Genomic DNA, 20,464 nt, shown 5'->3' with positions numbered 1-20,464 from the left:
ACTGTAATATGATTGTTCATGTTTTTCACTCAGTACAGATTGGTGTTGTATCGCACTGTGTTGTGCATTACAAACTCAAACGTGTTGCGTGTTGACGTAGAAGCGAGCATATTTCTTGCTGTCGTTAGCTTTTACGGCTTATACCGTAGCACGCCGATGTGTTCGCCCTTACAATAACAATGTTTATTATTATACAGGTTACGGAACATAAAGTATTGTTGACTCTTTTTGAATACATTTTTTTAAGTGAGTCAGAGGTACAAATCCCATTTTCATATGAGTTGTGAAATTGTGTTAGATGTAAATATAAACAGAATACAATGATTTGCAAATCATTTTCAACCTATATTCAGTTGAATATGCTACAAGGACAACATATTTGATGTTCAAACTGATAAACATTTTTTTTTGCAAATATTCATTAACTTTAGAATTTGATGCCAGCAACATGTGAAAAAGAAGTTGGGAAAGGTGGCAATAAATACTGATAAAGTTTAAGAATGCTCATCAAACACTTAATTGGAACATCCCACAGGTGTGCAGGCTAATTGGGAACAGGTGGGTGCCATGATTGGGTATAAAAACAGTTTACCAAAAAATGCTCAGTCTTTCACAAGAAAGGATGGGGCGAGGTACAACCCTTTGTCCACAACTCCGTGAGCAAATAGTCAAACACTTCAAGAACAACGTTTCTCAAAGTGCAATTGCAAGAAATTTAGGTATTTCAACATCTAGGGTCCATAATACCATCAAAAGGTTTAGAGAATCTGGAAAATCACTCCACGTAAGCGGCATGGTCTGAAACCAACATTGAATGACCGTGACCTTCGATCCCTCAGACGGCACTGTATCAAAAACCGACATCAATATCTAAAGGATATCACCACATGGGCTCAGAAAACCACTGTCACTAAATACAGTTTGTCGCTACATCTGTAAGTGCAAGTTAAAGCTCTACTATGCAAAGCGAAAGCTATTTATCAACAACATCCAGAAACGCCACCGTCTTTTCTGGGCCCGAGATCATTTAAGATGGACTGATGCAAAGTGGAAAAGTGTTCTGTGGTCTGACGAGTCCACATTTAAAATTGTTTTTGGAAACTGTGGACGTGGTGTCCTCCGGAACAAAGGGGAAGCGAACCATTCAGACTGTTATCAACACAAAGTTCAAAAGCCAGCATCTGTGATGGTATGGGGGTGCCTTAGTGCCAAAGGCATGGGTAACTTACACATCTGTGAAGGCACCATTAATGCTGAAAGATACATACAGGTTTTGGAACAACATATGCTGCCATCTAAGCGCCGTCTTTTTTATGGATTTCCCTGCTTATTTCAGCAATACAATGCCAAGCCACATTCAGCATGTGTTACAACAGCGTGGCTTCGTAAAAAAAAGAGTGCGGGTACTTTCCTGGCCCGCCTGTAGTCCAGACCTATCTCCCATCGAAAATATGTGGCGCATTATGAAGCGTAAAATACGACAGCGGAGACCCCGGACTGTTGAACGACTGAAGCTCTACATAAAACAAGAATGACAAAGAATTCCACTTTCAAAGCTTCAACAATTAGTTTCCTCAGTTTCCAAACGTTTATTGAGTGTTGTTTAAAAAAAAAAAAGGTGATGTAACACAGAGGTGAACATGCCCTTTCCCAACTACTTTGGTACGTGTTGCAGTCATGAAATTCTAAGTTAATTATTATTTGCAAAAAAAAAAAGTTTGAGTTTGAACATCAAATATCTTGTTTTTGTAGTGCATTCAATTGAATATGGGTTGAAAAGGATTTGCAAACTATTGTATTTCGTTTATATTTACATCAATTCATATGAAAACAGGATTTGTAATAATTTCTAGAATGTGCCATTAATAAATTCACTTTGGAACACCACTGGCCTACTTGTTCATGAACCCAACATGAAATGGTCGCGGTGATAAAAAAAAGACGAAGTGTAAAGTCAACACTCGCACTTCTGTTCACATAGTAAATACAGAAAGCAGAAGTTGTCATTTGTGTCAGACTTGACTGCACACAAAAGGCAGACACTTCTTCATATTGAGCCCCTCTCCTTCTTCCTCCCAGCGGCGATGGCGGAGACTGACGTCAGCTACGCCTCGGTCCTCTTCAGGAGTGACGGGCATTCACCATCCAGAGGTGAGTCCTTCTTGGCGGAACGTCAATACCATTCATGTTGGAAACAATACTCTACGTCAGGGGTCGGGAACCTTTTTGGCTGAGAGAGCCATACAAGCCAAATATTTTTAAAAGTATTTCCGTGAGAGCCATATTTATTTCTTTTTAACACTGGATACAACTATATGCGTGCATTTTTAAGAAAGACCAACATTTTTAGAGTATAATACGTTTCTTATTCTTTTTAATAACATTGTTATTCTGAGGCTAACAACAATAAATAAAACACTTCTTACCATTAATGCGACTTCTTGAACAGGTGCGGTAGAAACCGGATGGATAGATGAAAATGCATGAGAATGTTTTATATTTTGAACGTTATTTTTGACCAGCGGAATTATTCTTTACATATTGTGATAAGCAATGTCAGCTAAGATATATCTGAGAGCCAGGTGCAGTCATCAAAAGAGCCACATCTGGCTCTAGAGCCTTTGGTTCCCTACCCCTGCTCTATGTCCTATTCTAAGCGTCTTGGTCCACTGTTAACAAATCACGACAGTTTTTTCCGGTTAAGAAATATGGTAATTTAGTCGCCAGAATTTCACTGTACAGTTTAAGGTGGATTTTGCTGCAAATTTGTACCACTGTTATTTTTATGCTAAGCCCCCAGTTTGTTTGTTTTTATATAAAATCTACAGTGGTTTGTACAGTGCATTACTGTAAATGGTAGAACGGTACCACTTTTATTTTTATTTGGAACATTTTGGCGACTGAGCTGCCATTTTTTGACGTAAAATCTACTGACATTTTTTTTCTTACAGTGTAGACATTTAATCAATGAGAAAAAAAAACGCGTAAACTAAATCTGTACTCATTTATTCAGAACTTTGATTTTCTTTATTAAAATACGCTTCTGTTTTTTTTTTTTATCTAGAGCAGAGTCGCCGGCTCGCATGCGGCTCTTTGAAACCTTTTCAAAAATGTACAAAAATGGAAAAAGATGGGGTTTTACAAACCACAAAACCAGTAAAGTTAGCACATTATTTAAATGGTAAACAAAAACAGAATACAATGACTCGCTAATCCTTTTCAAACTATATTCAATTGAATTGACTGCAAACACATGATACTTAACATTCAAACTGGTAAACTGTTATTTTTTGCAAATATTAGCTCATTTGGAATTTGATGCCTGCAACATGTTTCAAAAAAAACAGGCACAAGTGGCAAAAAAGACTGAAAAAGTGGAGGAATGCTCCTCAAACACTTATTTGGAACATCCCATGGATAGTTGGCATTTGATTAACTTTAAATATTTTCTGATACAGACTAAAACAAACAATGTTAATTAATGTATTCTTTGTTGTACATTAATATACAGTGCATACAGAAAATATTCACAACGCTTCACTTTTCCCATATTTTATTATGTGACAGCCTTATTCCAAAATGGAATAAACACATTTTTGTCCTCAAAATTCCACACATAATGACGATGTAAAAGTTTTTTTTTTTTTATCTTTTAGAAATGTATTAAAAATAAACAACTAAGAAATGATATGTATGAGTATTAACATATGCCATGAAGCTCCAAAGTGCATACTGTTTCAACTGATCACCCTTGAGATGTTCTTGCAGCTTAAGTGGAGTCCACTTGTGGTATATTAAGTTGGTTGGACATGATTTGGAAAGGCACACACCTTTCTATGACAGTGCATGGCAGAGCACAAATTAGGAATTGAGTCAAAGGAATTGTCAGTAGACCTACGGGACAGGATTGTTTCGAGTCACAAATCTGGGGAAGGGTACAGAAAAATATCTGCTGCCTTGAAGGTCGCAATGAGCATGGTGGCCTCCATCATTTGTAAATCGAGGAAGTTTAGAATCACCAGGACTCTTCCCAGAGCTGGCCGGCCGTCTGAACTGAGCGATCTGGGGAAGTGACCAAGAACCCCATGGTCACTCTGGCAGAGCTACAGCATTCCTCTGTGAAGAGAGGAGAACCTTCCAGAAGGAAAACCAACTCTGCAGCAATCCACCAATCAGGCCTGTATGATAGAGTGGCCGGACGGAAGCCATTTCTTTGTAAAAAGTTTGCCAAAATGCACCCGAAAGACTCAGATCATGACAAACAAAATTCTCTGGTCTGATGAGACAAAGATTGAAGTTTTGACGTGAATGCCAGGCGTCATGTTTGGAGGAAAACAGGCCTAAACCATCACCAGGCCTATACCATCCGTACAGTGAAGCATGGTGGTGGCAGCATCGTGCTGTGGGGATGGTTTTTGGCGGCAGGATCTGGGAGACTAGTCCATCTAGAGCAGGGGAAGGCAACCTTTACCACTCAAAGAGCCATTTCGACCCGTTTCACAAAATGAGGAAGACAATGGGAGCTGCAACTATTCTCGCCAATAACTGCTGGTGGTCACCCAGATGACAAGAATAAGGGCATGCTATGAAGCCGTTGCCTTAAACACCCTCTACAACATCAACAAACTGCTTGCCAGTCCAGCAACATGTTGAGAGATGCTTCCGCAGATGCACACACACCTGGAAGGCATACTGGGTGACACAGAGTACACTGATGGTTGTGATAAAAACAACTTTAACACTCCTACTAATATGCGCCACATTGTGAACCCACACAAAAGAAGAATGACAAATACATTTCGGGAGAAAATCCTCACAGTAACACAACATAAACGCAACACAACAAATACCCAAAATCCTTTGCATCTATGACAATTCCTGACTATGTTATACACCCCGCGAGCACCAAACCCCGCCCACCTCAACCACGCAGGGAGGGCTGGGGGGTTTGGTGCTCGTGGGGTGTATAACATAGTCAGGAAGTGTCATGGATGCGAAGGATTCTGGGTATGTGTTGTGTTGCATTTATGGGAGGATTTTCTCCTGAAATATGTTTGTCGTTCTTCTTTTGTGTGGGTTCATAATGTGGCAAATATTAGTAGGAGTGTTAAAGTTGTTTATAACACTACAGTCAGTGTACTCTGTGTCACCCAGTATGCCTTGCAATCTCATACATGTGCCGATAGAAGCAGCGAAATGCATGTGTCCGGTTGGCACGCAAATAGCATTCCGTGAATGGCGGGCGTGGTGACGTTCAAGAGGACGCAAATAGCATTCCGTGAATGGCGGGCGCGATGGAGTTCAAGAGGACGTTAAGAGTAATATCATCACGGCACGCCCTTAATATTGTAGTCCGAGTGTAAATTGGAGAACGTTGAGTCCGTGTGATGTCCGGGAGAGGCATTGAATTCCAGAATTTCCCCGCAACGATCTGGGGGGTCGGCGATTGTGCAGCTGAGTGGCATCAGAGTTGCCAAAGAGCCGCATGCGGCTCGCCAACCCCCGGTCTAGAGGGAAAGATGAATGCAACAATGTACAGAGACATCCTGGATGAAAACCAACGCTTCCCATCCAACCTGATGGAGTTTGAGGATTGCTGCAAAGAGGAATGGGCCAAACTGCCCAGAGATAGGTGTTCCAAGCTTGTGTATTCAAAAATACTTGAGGCTGCAATTTATTTTTTAATAAATTCCAAAAAGCTCAAAAGTTTATTTCCATTTTGAAATAAAGCTGTGACATAAAATGTGGAAAAGGTGAAGCGCTGTGAATAATTTCCAGATGCACTGTATGTTTTTCTTTGTTTGTTTGTTATAATGCATTTTATTTGGTATAGCGCTTTTCAGAGTACTCAAAAGGCGCTTTACAGGATAAAAAAAATAAATATCAAACCTTTTTAAAGTAATAATATCAAATACAGGAAATATAAGAACAGTTCATTGTAAAATACATTTACAAGACAGGACATAAGACACAGATCACTAATCACTGGTTAAAAGCAGATCTGAAGAGGTGTGTTTTGAGAAGGCTTTGTTTTCTGTTGTCTTTAATGTTAAAGGCCTACTGAAACCCTCGCTAGCACAACCCCCCCCTTCCCCCCACCTCAACCAACGCACGGAGGGGCTGGGGGGATTTGGTGCTAGCGAGGGTGTAAAATGTAGCCCGGAAGAATAGGGATGAATGGGATTCTGGGTATTTGTTCTTTTGTGTTTATGTTGTGTTACAGTGCCGAAGTTCTCCTGAAATGTGTTTGTCATTCTTGTTTGGTGTGGGTTCACAGTGTGGCGCATATTACTAACAGTGTTAAAGTTGTTTAAACGGGCACCCTCAGTGTGACCCGCATGGCTGTTAAACAAGTATGCCTTGCAATCGTTTGCGGCAAAAGTCTCATACAACATGTGACTAGGCTGGTAAGCTGATTGAACGTGTTGTGGAGGGTGCCAAGGGCAGTGCCTTCATAGGATGCCCTTATTATTGTTGAACGAGGGAAATTCTGCAAACATTCGTGAGAATAGTTGATCTGAGATTCGGTAGCCTCTAGGAATATTCGGGAGGGTTGGCAAGTTAAAGTACCAATGATTGTCACACACACACTAGTTGTGGCGAAATTATTCTCTGCATTTGACCCATCAGCCTTTATCACCCCCTGGGAGGTGAGGGGAGCAGTGGGCAGCATTTTTAGTGATTTAACCCCCAATTCCAACCCTTAATGCTGAGTGCTAAGCAGGGAAGAAATGTGTCCCATTTTTATAGTCTTTGGTATGACTCACGACCCACTGATCTCAGGGTGGACACTCTACCCACTAAGCCACTGAGTAGGCAAGTGTGATGCTGTCAAGCGGCATTCATATAAAACTTGCGGGTCCCATTATCATTAAATTGTCATGTTGAGGTGTGGGCCGCGTATTTGAGACCCCTGGTTTATACATAGCACAAAGTAAAAAAAAAAAAAAAAAAAACTCTGTATGCAGTGTTATTTCATTTTAAATTTCAAGAGTTTTGTGGCTCCCATTGTTTTCTTCTCTTTGAGTGGTAAAGGTTGCCGACCCCTGCTATAATGGAATGTAGAACCGGTTTGACTGTGGAATGTTTGAATGTCGAAGATAAGAAACAACACTGGCATTAACAAAGTGTCCTTTTACTGCCATCTAGTGTATATTTTTAAGTCTGTGTGGTATAAAATGAATACACGTCAACACAGTATTTGTTTTGCAATTTTTCTTCAAGTCCTGTGCTTTTTTTTTAGGTTTAAGTTACAAGGAACACTTCAAACATTGATAACAAATTCATAAAATCACAAGATTTAATGTTATTCAGAAAACTTCAGCAATTGACCTCACAATTTATAAAAAAAAAAAAAAAAAAAAAAGCCTGTTGAATCCTGGAGGACTGTTTCAAGAAAAACTTGTTGTTGTGTTGTCGTAGCTCACGAGGCAGAAGAAACACTGTACGATGAGGTCAGAGTTGAAAACGGTCACCATGGCGACGTAAAGGGTATGTTGGTGTTCTGCTCCCGAGGCTCGAACGTCCCCGTCTGCTGAACCAAACGTTGATCGATCGTGCTCTTCCAAAAAGGGGGGCAGTCCAAGACCAGAGACCGGGACGTGGAGGACAGTCGCAAAGCTGCCGACGACATCGCACCGAACCCCAAAGAAGCACGGTGTCGTCATCCATGTCTGCTGTTAGCTTGCTGCGCCATCCTGCTCTGTGTCACACTGATGCTTGCCATCATGGCCGTCTTCTTCTACCGTGAGTGTCACGCCAATCAACTTCTTGCTGTCAATCAATCACTACAACTACAAGAAACTACTATACACTCCTACAATGACAATACACTCCACTACGCTCCTACAATTACAATAAAATACAATACACTCCTACAACGACAATACACTACTACAATAAACTACAATACACTCCTACAACAATATACTACTACATTAAACGACAATACACTCCGACAATACACCACTACATTAGGCTACAATACACTCCTACAACGACATTACACTACTACAATAAACTACAATACACTCCTACAATGACAATACACAACTATAATAAGCTCCTACACTACAATAAAATACAATACACTCCTATAACAACAATACACGACTTCATTACGCTACAATACAATCCTGTAACGACAATACACTACTACATGAAACTACAATACACTACAACGACAATACACGACTACATTAAGCTACAATACACTCCTATAACTACAATAAAATACAATACACCAATACATTAAGCTACAATATACTCCTACAACTTAAAATAAAATACAATACACTACTACATTAAACTACAATACACTACGACAATACACGACTCCATTAAGCTACAATACACTCCTATAACCACAAGAAAATACAATACACTACTACACTAATCTACAATACACTACAACGACAATACGCCACTGCTTTAAGCTACAATACACTCCTACAACTTAAAATAAAATAAAATACCATACGCTACTACATTAAACTACAATACACTCCTACGACAATACGCCACTACATTAAGCTACAATACACTCCTACAACTTAAAATTAAATACAATACACTACTACATTAAACTACAATACATTCCTACGACAATACACTACTACAATAAACAACAATACACTCGTACAACTACAATAAAATACGATACACTACTACATTAAATTACAATACACTCCTGTAACGACAATACACTACTACATTAAACTACAATACACTACAACGACAATACATGACTACATTAAGCTACAATACACTTCTATATCTACAAACCCCGTTTCTATATGAGTTGGGAAATTGTGTTAGATGTAAATATAAACGAAATACAATGATTTGCAAATCCTTGTCAACCCATCACTTGAATGCACTACAAACACAAGATAATTGATGTTCAAACTGATTAACTTTTTTTTTTTTGCAAATAATAATTAACTTAGAATTTCATGGCTGCAGCACGTGCCAAACTAGTTGGGAAAGGGCATGTTCACCACTGTGTTACATCACCTTTTCTTTTAACAACACTTAATAAACGTTTGGGAACTGAGGAAACTAATTGTTGAAGCTTTGAAAGTGGAATTCTTTCCCATTCAGGTTTTATGTAGAGCTTCAGTCGTTCAACAGTCCGGGGTGTCCGCTGTCGTATTTTACGCTTCATAATGCGCCACACATTTTCGATGGGAAACAGGTCTGGACTGCAGGTGGGTCAGGAAAGTACCCGCACTCTTTTACTATGAAACCACACTGTTGTAACAAGTGGTTTGGCATTGTTTTGCTGAAATAAGCAGGGGCGTCCATGATAACGTTGCTTGGATGACAACATATGTTGCTCCAAAACCTGTATGGACCATTCAGCATTAATGGTGCCTCCACAGATAGGTAAGTTACCCATGCCTTGGGCACTAATACACACCCATATCATCACAGATGCTGGCTTTTGAACTTTGCGCCGATAACAATCCGGATGGTTATTTTCCTCTTTGTTCCGGAGGACACCACGTCCACAGTTTCCAAATATAATTTGAAATGTGGACTCGTCAGACCACAGAACACTTTTCCACTTTGCAGCAGTCCATCTTAGATGAGCTCGGGCCCAGCGAAGCCGGCGGCGTTCCTTGTTGTTGTTGACAAATGGCTTTCGCTTTGCACAGTAGAGTTTTAACTTGCACTTACAGATGTAGCGACCAACAGTTGTTACTGACAGTGGTTTTATGAAGTGTTCCTGAGCCCAGGTGGTGATATCTTTTACACACTGATGTCTGTTTTTGATGCAGTATTGCCTGAGGGATCAAAAGTCTGTAATATCATCGCTTACGTGCAGTGATTTCTCCAGATTCTCTGAATCTTTTGATGATTTTATGGACCGTAGATGGTAAAATCCCTAATATCTTTGCAATAGCTCGTTGAGAAATGTTGTTCTAAAACTGTTCGACAATTTGCTTACAAAGTGGTGACCCTCGTCCCATCCTTGTTTGTGAATTACTCAACATTTCATGGAAGCTGTTTTTATACCCAATCATGGCACCCACCTTTTCCCAATTAGCCTGCACACCTGTGGGATGTTCCTAATAAGTGTTTGATGAGAATTTCTCAACTTTATCAGTATTTGTTGCCACCTTTCCCAACTTCTGTCACGTGTTGCTGACATCAAATTCTAAAGTTAATGATTATTTGCAACAACAAAAAAAAGTTTATCAATTTGAACATCAAATATAGAATAGAATAGAATAGAGTTTTTATTGTCATTATTGCAATGAACAGGTTCAAAGAACAACGAATTGGAGCAGCTCCTCCTAAGGTGCATATACAAATATGTTTTCTTTCTAGCATATTCAACTGAATATGGGTTGAAAATGATTTGCAAATCATTGTATTCCGTTTATATTTACATCTAACACAATTTCTCAACTCATATGGAAACGGGGTTTGTACAATTAAATACAATACACTACTACATTAATCTACAATACATTCCTACAACGACAATACGCCACTACATTAAGCTACAATACACTCCTACAACTTAAAATAAAATACAATACACGACTACATTAAACTACAATAAACTCCTACAACTACAATCAAATACAAGACACTACTACATTAAACTACAATACACTCCTACGACGACAATACACTACTACACTAAACTACAATACACTCCTACAACTACAATAAAATACGATACACTACTACATTAAATTACAATACACTCCTATAACAATACACAACTACATTAAGCTACAATACACTTGCAATGACAATACACTACTACATTAAACAATACACTTCTATAACGACAATACACTTCTACATTAAGCTACAATACACTCCTACAACTACAATAAAATACAATACACTACTACATTAAATTACAAAACACTCCTATAACAACAATACACAACTACATTAAGCTACAATACACTCCTACGACTTAAAATAAAATACAATACACTACTACACTAAACTACAATTCACTCTAACGTCAATACACCACTAGATTAAGCTACAATAAGCTCCTACACTACAATAAAATACGATACACTACTACATTAAATGACAATACACTCCTACAACAACAATACACGACTACATTAAGCTAAAATACACTCCTACAACTTAAAATAAAATACAATACACTACTACATTAAACTCCAATACACTACGACAATACACGACTACATTAAGCTATAATACACTCCTACAACTACAATAAAATACAATACACTACTACATTAAACTACAATAAACTCCTACAACGATAATACACCACTACATTAAGCTACAATACGCTCCTACGACTTAAAATAAGATCAATACATTACTACAATAAACTACAATTCACTCTGTCAATACACCACTACATTAAGCTACAATACACTCCTACAACTACAATAAAATACAATACACTACTGCATTAAACTACAATACACTCATACAACAACAATACACTACTACACTAAACTACAATACACTCCTACAACTACAATAAAATACAATACACTACTACTTTAAACTATGATACACTCCTATAACGACAATACATGACTACATTAAGCTACAATACACTCCTACAACTACAATAAAATACAATGCACTACTGCATTAAACTACAATACACTCATACAACAACAATACACTACTACACTAAACTACAATACACTCCTACAACTACAATAAAATACAATACACTACTACTTTAAACTACGATACACTCCTATAACGACAATACACGACTACATTAAGCTACAATACATTCCTACAACTTAAAATAAAATACAATACACTACTACATTAAACTACAATACAATTCTACGACAATACACCACTACATTAGGCTAACATACACTCCTACAACTTAAAGTAAAATACAATACACTACTACATTAAACTACATTACACTCTTATAACGACAATACATGACTACATTAAGCTACAATACACTCCTACAACTACAATCAAATACAATACACTACTACATTAAGCTACAATACACTCCTACAATAAACTACAATACACTCCAACAACAATACATCACTACTTTAAGCTACAATACACTCCTACAACTACAATAAAATACAATACATTACCACATGGGGCAGTTTAGTTCGGTTGGTAGAGTGGCCGTGCCAGCAACTTGAGGGTTGCAGGTTCGATTCCCGCTTCCGCCATCATAGTCACTGCCGTTGTGTCCTTGGGCAAGACACTTTACCCACCTGCTTCCAGTGCCACCCACACTGGTTTGAATGTAACTTAGATATTGGGTTTCACTATGTAAAGCGCTTTGAGTCACTAGAGAAAAAGCGCTATATAAATATAATTCACTTTTAATTCACTTCACTACATTAAAGTACATTACACTCCTATAACAACAATACACAACTACATTAAGCTACAATACACTCCAACTTAAAAGAAAATACAATACACTACTACATTAAACTACAATACACAAACAACTACAACTACAAACAACTACTATGCACTACTACAATACAGTTCTATAACGACAATACACTTCTCCATTAAACTACAATACACTCCTACAACTACAATAAAATACAATACACTACTACATTAAACTACAATACACTCTTATAACGACCATACACGACTACATTAAGTTGCAATACACTCATACAACAACAATAGTTAACAATACACCCCTATGACTACAGTAAACTACTATACACTACTACAAGAAAATAAGATACACTCCTACAACTACAAGAAACTACTATACACTCTTACAACTACAAGAATCTACAATACTGTATTACAGTATTGTATTGTAATATTGGGACGGCGTGGCGCAGTGGAGGAGTGGCTGCGCGTAACCCGAGGGTCCCTGGTTCAATCCCCACCTAGTACCAACCTTGTCACGTCCATTGTGTCCTGAGCAAGACACTTCATCCTTGCTCCTGATGGGTGCTGGTTAGCGCCTTGCATGGCAGCTCCCTCCATCAGTTTGTGAATGTGTGTGTGAATGGGTAAATGTTGAAGTAGTGTCAAAGCCCTTTGAATACCTTGAAGGTAAAAAAGCGCTGTACAAGTACAAACCATTTATTTATTTATTTACAACTGTGAACTACAATATATTCCTACAACTACAGTAAATTACAATACATTAATACAACAACTATAAATTACAATACACTATAGAAACTACAATACACTCCTACAACGACAAACTATTATACACTCCTACATTAAACTACAAAACACTCCTAAAACTACAATAATCTACAATACACTCCTACAACTACAATAATCTACAATACACTCCTACAACTACAGTGAACAACAATACACTCCTACAACTACAGTAAACTAAAATACATTAATACAGCTACAATACATTACAATACACTCCCAAAACTACTGTAAACTACAAACCCCGTTTCCATATGAGTTGGGAAATTGTGTTGGATGTAATATAAACAGAATACAATGATTTGCAAATCCATTTCAACTCATATTCAGTTGAATGCACTACAAAGACAAAATATTTGATGTTCAAACTCATAAACTTTATTTTTTTTGCAAATAATAATTAACTTAGAATTTCATGGCTGCAACACATGCCAAAGTAGTTGGGAAAGGGCATGTTCCCCACTGTGTTACATCACCTTTTCTTTCAACAACACTAAATAAACGTTTGGGAACCAAGGAGATACATTTTTATAGCTTTTCAGGTGGAATTCTTTCCCATTCTTGCTTGATGTACAGCTTAAGTTGTTCAACAGTCCGGGGTTCCTGTTGTCGTATTTTAGGCTTCAAAATGTTCAATGGGAGACAGGTCTGGACTACAGGCAGGCCAGTCTAGTATCCGCACTATTTTACTATGAAGCCACGCTGTTGTAACACGTGGTGTGGCATTGTCTTGCTGAAATAAGCAGGGGCGTCCATGATAGCGTTGCTTGAATTGCAGTATATGTTGCTCCAAAACCTGTATGTACCTTTCAGCATTAATGGTGCCTTCGCAGATGTGTAAGTTACCCATGCCTTGGGCACTAATGCACCCCCATACCATCACAGATGCTGGCTTTTGAACTTTGCGCCTATAACAATCCGGATGGTTCTTTTCCTCTTTGTTCCCGAGGACACAAATGTCCACAGTTTCCAAAAACAATTTGAAATGTGGACTCGTCAGACCACAGAACACTTTTTCACTTTGCATCAGTCCATCTTAGATTATCTCAGGCCCAGAGAAGCCGGCGGCGTTTCTGAATGTTGTTGATAAATGGCTTTGGCTTTGCATAGTAGAGTTTTAACTTGCACTTACAGATGTAGCGACGAACTGTATTAAGTGACAGTGGTTTTCTGAAGTGTTCTTGAGTCCATGTGGTGATATCCTTTAGAGACTGATGTCGTTTTTTTAATACAGTGCCGTCTGAGGGATCGAAGGTCACGGTCATTCAATGTTGGTTTCCGGCCATGGTGCTTACGTGGAGTGATTTCTCCAGATTCTCTGAACCTTTTGATGATATTATGGACCGTAGATGTTGAAATCCCTAAACTTCATGCAATTGCACTTTGAGAAACGTTGTTCTTAAACTGTTTGACTATTTGCTCAAGCAGTTGTGGACAAAGAGGTGTACCTCGCCCCATCCTTTCTTGTGAAAGACTGAGCTTTTTTTGGGAAGCTGTTTTTATACCCAATTATGGCACCCACCTGTTCCCAATTAGCCTGCACACCTGTGGGATGTTCCAGATAAGTGTTTGATGAGCATTCCTCAACTTTATCAGTATTTATTGCCACCTTCCCCAACTTCTTTGTCACGTGTTGCTGGCATCAAATTCTAAAGTTAATAATTATTTGCAACAACAAAAAAATGTTTATCAGTTTGAACATCAAATATGTTGTCTTTGTAGCATATTCAACTGAATATGGGTTGAAAATGATTTGCAAATCATTGTATTCCGTTTATATTTACATCTAACACAATTTCCCAACTCATATGGAAACGGGGTTTGTAAAATACATTAATACAACTACAATACATTACAATACCATCCTTCATCTACTGTGAACTACGATACACTCCTACAACCACAGTAAACTAAAATCCCTGTTTCAATCAGTTGGGAAATTGTGTTAGATGTAAATATCCTTTTCAACTTATATTCAATTAAATAGATTGTAAAGACAATATATTTAATGCTCGAACAGGAAAACTTTATTTTTGGCAAATATTAGCTCATTTGGAATGTGTTGCCTGCAGCATGTTTCAAAAAAGTTGGCACAAGTGGCAAAGAAGACTGAGAAAGTTGAGGAATGCTCATCAAACGCTTATTTGGAACATCCCACAGGTGTGCAAGCTAATTGGGAACAGGTGGGTGCCACGATTGGGTGTAAAAGCAGCTTCCATGAAATGCTCAGTCATTCACAAACAAGGACGGGGTGAGGGTCACCAATTTGTAAACAAATGCGTGAACAAATTGTCGAACAGTTTAAGAACAAGATTTCTCAACAAGCTTTTGCGAGGAATTTTGAGATTTCACCATCTACATACCTTAATATAATTAAAAGGTTCAGAGAATCTGGAGAAATCACTGCATGTAAGCGATGGTATGGCGGACCTTTTGATCCCTCAGGCGGTACTGCGTGAAAAAGCGACATCAGTGTGTAAATGTGAGCAAATCTGCTGTGTCAAAAGTACACATACAGCAATGTTAATATTTGCTTACATGTCCCTTGGCAAGTTTCACTGCAATAAGGCGCTTTTGGTTGAGTTTTTGACCACTCCTCTTGACAAAATTGGTGCAGTTCAGCTAAATGTGTTGGTTTTCTGACAAGGACTTGTTTCTTCAGCATTGTCCACACGTTTAAATCAGGACTCTGGGAAGGCCATTCTAAAACTTTTATTCTAGACTGATTTAGCCATTCCTTTACCACTTTTGGGGTCATTGTCCTGCTGGAACACCCAACTGCGCCTAAGGCCCAACCTCCGGGCTGATGACTTTAGGTTGTCCTGAAGAATTTGGAGGTAATCCTCCTTTTTCATTGTCCCATTTACTCTCTGTAAAGCACCAGTTCCATAGGCAGCAAAACAGGTCCAGAGCATAATACTACCACCATGCTTGAAATTGGTTCAGTTCAGCTAAATGTGATGGTTTTCTGACATGGACGTGTTTCTTCAGCATTGTCCACACATTTAAGTCAGGATTTTAGGAAGGCCATTCAAAAACCTTCATTCTAGCCTGATTTAGCCATTCCTTTACCACTTTTGGGGTCATTGTCCTGCTAGAACACCCAATTGCCCCCAAGACCCAACCTCCGGGCTGATGACTTTAGGTTGTCCTGAAGAATTTGGAGGTAATCCTCCTTTTTCATTGTCCCATTTACTCTCTGTAAAGCACCAGTTCCATAGGCAGCAAAACAGGTCCAGAGCATAATACTACCACCATGCTTGAAATTGGTTCAGTTCAGCTAAATGTGATGGTTTTCTGACATGGACTTGTTTCTTCAGCATTGTCCACACATTTAAGTCAGGATTTTAGGAAGGCCATTCAAAAACCTTCATTCTAGCCTGATTTAGCCATTCCTTTACCACTTTTGGGGTCATTGTCCTGCTAGAACACCCAATTGCGCCTAAGGCCCAACCTCTGGGCTGATGACTTTAGGTTGTCCTGAAGAATTTGGAGGTAATCCTCCTTTTTCATTGGCCCATTTACTCTCTGTAAAGCACCAGTTCCATTGGCAGCAAAACAGGCCCAGAGCATAATACCAACACCATGCTTGAAATTGGTGCAGTTTAGCTAAATGTGATGGTTTTCTGACATGGACTTGTTTCTTCAGCATTGTCCACACATTTAAGTCAGGATTTTAGGAAGGCCATTCTAAAACCTTCATTCTAGCCTGATTTAGCCATTCCTTTACCACTTTTGGGGTCATTGTCCTGTTGGAAAACCCAACTGAGCCCAAGGCCCAACCTCCGGGCTGATGACTTTAGGTTGTCCTGAAGAATTTGGAGGTAATCCTCCTTTTTCATTGTCCCATTTACTCTCTGTAAAGCACCAGTTCCATTGGCAGCAAAACAGGCCCAGAGCATAATACTACCACCACCACCATGCTTGACGGGAGGAATGGTGTTCCTGGGATTAAAAGCCTCACCTTTTCTTCTCCAAACATATTTCTGGGTGTTGTGGCCAAACAGCTCACTTTTTGTTTTGACATATTTCGGCAACACTGCTCTGTTGTATGAATTGTTTATGAGCATTGTGGACTGTCTGCCGTGTCCCAGAGAAAACGGTGTCGTCCACGCCGGCGGAAAAGCAAGAATGTACGTCAGACGGCGGCAATGCGACGCAGGGGATCCAGCAGCTGAGTGCCAAGATAGCGCAGCTGGAGAAGGACAAGAAGAACTTGACTCGACAGGTGCAAACTATGATGGCCGACTGGGACAAGTTCAACGTCTCTCGGGCTCAGTGGGCCGTCGACGCCTACTGCCCGGGAGAAAACGGTTGTACGTTCCCGCCGCATCATTGACTACCACCACCACGGTGTGTTTAAAAGCGTGTCGTTTCAGCAAGACAGTGCAACGCCTGTCAACCCGGTTGGATACCTTTTGAGTCCAACTGCCACCTCATCAACAACACACAAAACAAACATCGCAAGACTTGGGAAGACGCCCGGCAAAGCTGCAAAGACCAACATTCTGACCTGGCCGTCATAGAAAACCAAGAGCACATGGTAAATGGTAAAGCTGTCTTCAATAGGGCTCTGCAGGGGTTCCTGGCATTTTTGGTTGATTAGACTTTTTATAAAATGTTTCTTTATATTCTCTATGCAATTTTTCCACTAATTGAAGTCTTTTAAGGGGAACATTATCACCAGACTTATGTAAGTGTCAATATATACCTTGATTTTGCAGAAAAAAGAACATATATTTTTTTTTTAACCGATTTCCGAACTCTAAATGGGTGAATTTTGGCGAATTAAACACCCTTCTATTATTTGCTCTCGGAGCGATGACATCAAAACGTGACGTCACCTAGGTATTCAACGCCATTTTCTCAAATCAAGTCAAATCAGTTCTGTTATTTTCCGTTTTTTCGACTGTTTTCCGGTACCTTGGAGACATCATGCCTCGTCGGTGTATTGTCGGAGGGTGTAACAACATGATCAGGGACGGTTTCAAGTTGATTTACGTAGAATGTGCATCGATTAGCACGGCATGCTAATCGAAGCTGACATGCTATTTATGCTAGCTGTATGTACATATTGCATCGTTATGCCTCATTTGTAGCTATATTTGCATCCAGCCTTTCCCTCCACCCACATTTAATGCCAAACAAACACTTACCAATCGACGGATTTAAGTTGCTCCAGTGTCAAGAGATGCGAAAGTCCCTCGTTTGGTCCGCGCATATTTCCGGCGACGCTACGACAGACATGGCACAGAGATGAATGGATACCCTGCGACACTCAAAGCAGATGCATTTCCAACGATAAAGTCAACGAAATCACAAAGGTGAGTTTTGTTGATGTTATTGACTTATGTGCTAATCAGACATATTTGGTCGCGGCATGACTGCCAGCTAATCGATGCTAACATGCTATTTAGGCTAGCTGTATGTACATTTGTAGTTGTATTTGCATCCAGCGTTTCCTTCCACCCACATTTAATGCCAAACAAACACTTACCAATCGACGGGTTTAAGTTGATACAGTGTCAATGCGAAAGTCCCGATCGTTTGGTCCGCACATTTTACCGGCGATGCAAAGGCAGACATGGCCGAAAAGCGTCAATAGCTATTCACTCAATAGCTTCAGTTTCTTATTCAATTTCGTTTTCGCTATCTGCCTCCATACTCCAACCATCCGTTTCAATACATGCGTAATCTGTTGCATCGCTTAAGCCGCTGAAATCCGAGTCTGAATCCGAGCTAATGTCGCTATATCTTGCTGTGATATCCGCCATGTTGTTTGTATTGGCATCACTGGATGACGTCACAGGAAAATGGACAGTGGCTTCGCAGATAGCGAAAATCAGGCACTTTAAAGCCTTTTTTCGAGATATTCCGGGACGGGTAAAATTTTGAAAAAAACTTCGAAAAATAAAATAAGCCACTGGGAACTGATTTTTATTGGTTTTAACCCGTCTGAAATTATGATAATGTTCCCCTTTAAATACACATTGTAGTTTAAGTAAAATAAATAAAAAAAATGGCAGTGAGGTGGCCACCCATACATCCATTTTCTACCGCTTGTCCCAAACCTGCAAGTTTCAAATAGAAACTTCAACAAATAATTATCATATGATTTTATGGCCCTGCGATGAGGTGGCTACTTGTCCAGGGTGGACCCCTGCCTTCCGCCCGTGTGCATTTGGGATAGGCTCCCCCACGAGACCACGTAAGGGACAAGCGGTAGAAAATGGATGGATGTATTTAAGATAGCTTGCGATCAACACGCTAGTTGTCAACTAGCATTCAACAAATTAGTTTTCAGCGAGCAATTATACACCAGTTGTTATCTAGCAATTAGTGCGCCAGTTGTCAGCGAAAAATAAACGCACCAGTTTGTCAACTAGCATTTAACGAATCAGTTTTCAGCTGGCATTTAGCAGGCTATTTGTTAGCTAGCGATTATATACCGATGTTCATCAAGCAAATAGCACGCGAGTTGATTTTTAGCGATTGGTGTGCTAGTTGCCAGCTAGCTAATAAATACCCATTTTCATCTTGCAATTAGCACGCTAGTTGTTAACCAGTGATTAGCATGCTAGTTGTCAGCTAGCAATTAGCGTGCCAGTTGTCAGCTAGCAATTAGTGCGCCAGTTGTCAGCGGAAAATAAGCACACCAGTTTGTCAACTAGCGTTTAACGAATCAGTTTTCAGCTAGCATTTAGCAAGCCAGTTGTTGGCTAGAGATTAATCAAATGAAATCAAATCAACTTTATTTATAAGGTATATTTAAAATTTACCACAGGGGTAGCCAAAGTGCTGTACAATGGGCAGGTTAAAAGGTAAAACGAGAACCGAGCAAACAACACAACACGAACAGAACATGATCAAAAATAAATACATAAAACCAGGTTCACAGCAGATTAGCGTGCTAGTTGCCACCTACAAATTATTTACCCATGTTCATCGCACAATTAGCACGCCAGTTGGTATTTAGCGATTAGCCTGCTAGTTGCCAGCTAGCAATTATATACTCCTTTTCATTTTGCAATTAGCACACTAGTTGTTAGGTAGTGATTATCATGCTAGTTGTCAGCTAGCAATTAATGTGCCAGTTGTCAGCTAGTAATTAGTGTGCGAGTTGTCAGCGAAAAATAAGCATACCAGTTTGTCAACTAGCATTCAACTAATCAGTTTTTAAGCTACCAATTGGCATGCTAGTTGTTAGCTAGTTGTTAGCTAGCAATTAGCGTGCTAGTTGCCAGATAGCAATTATATACCCGTTTTTTATATTGCAATTATCACACAAGTTGTTAGCTAGCGA

At 39.3% G+C, this 20,464-nt stretch overlaps 1 protein-coding gene across 2 annotated transcripts in view; it reads left to right on the top strand.

The window, feature by feature from the left end:
• LOC133561823 (C-type lectin domain family 9 member A) overlaps positions 1-20,464 on the top strand; it is a 94,589-nt gene that overhangs the window by 70,671 nt on the left and 3,454 nt on the right. For both annotated transcript variants that reach the window (XM_061915402.1, XM_061915401.1), the window contains exons 4-8: positions 2,080-2,151; positions 7,423-7,491; positions 7,573-7,746; positions 17,256-17,477; positions 17,541-17,704. In XM_061915402.1, coding sequence (XP_061771386.1) covers positions 2,080-2,151; positions 7,423-7,491; positions 7,573-7,746; positions 17,256-17,477; positions 17,541-17,704 — 701 coding nt within the window. The remainder of the gene's footprint in view (positions 1-2,079; positions 2,152-7,422; positions 7,492-7,572; positions 7,747-17,255; positions 17,478-17,540; positions 17,705-20,464) is intronic.

Source organism: Nerophis ophidion, linkage group LG11 (assembly GCF_033978795.1).
Source record: "Nerophis ophidion isolate RoL-2023_Sa linkage group LG11, RoL_Noph_v1.0, whole genome shotgun sequence".
Taxonomy (NCBI): domain Eukaryota; kingdom Metazoa; phylum Chordata; class Actinopteri; order Syngnathiformes; family Syngnathidae; genus Nerophis; species Nerophis ophidion.
The sequence above is the reverse complement of the archived record's forward strand: the minus strand, read 5'-3'. Positions and strand labels throughout refer to the sequence as shown.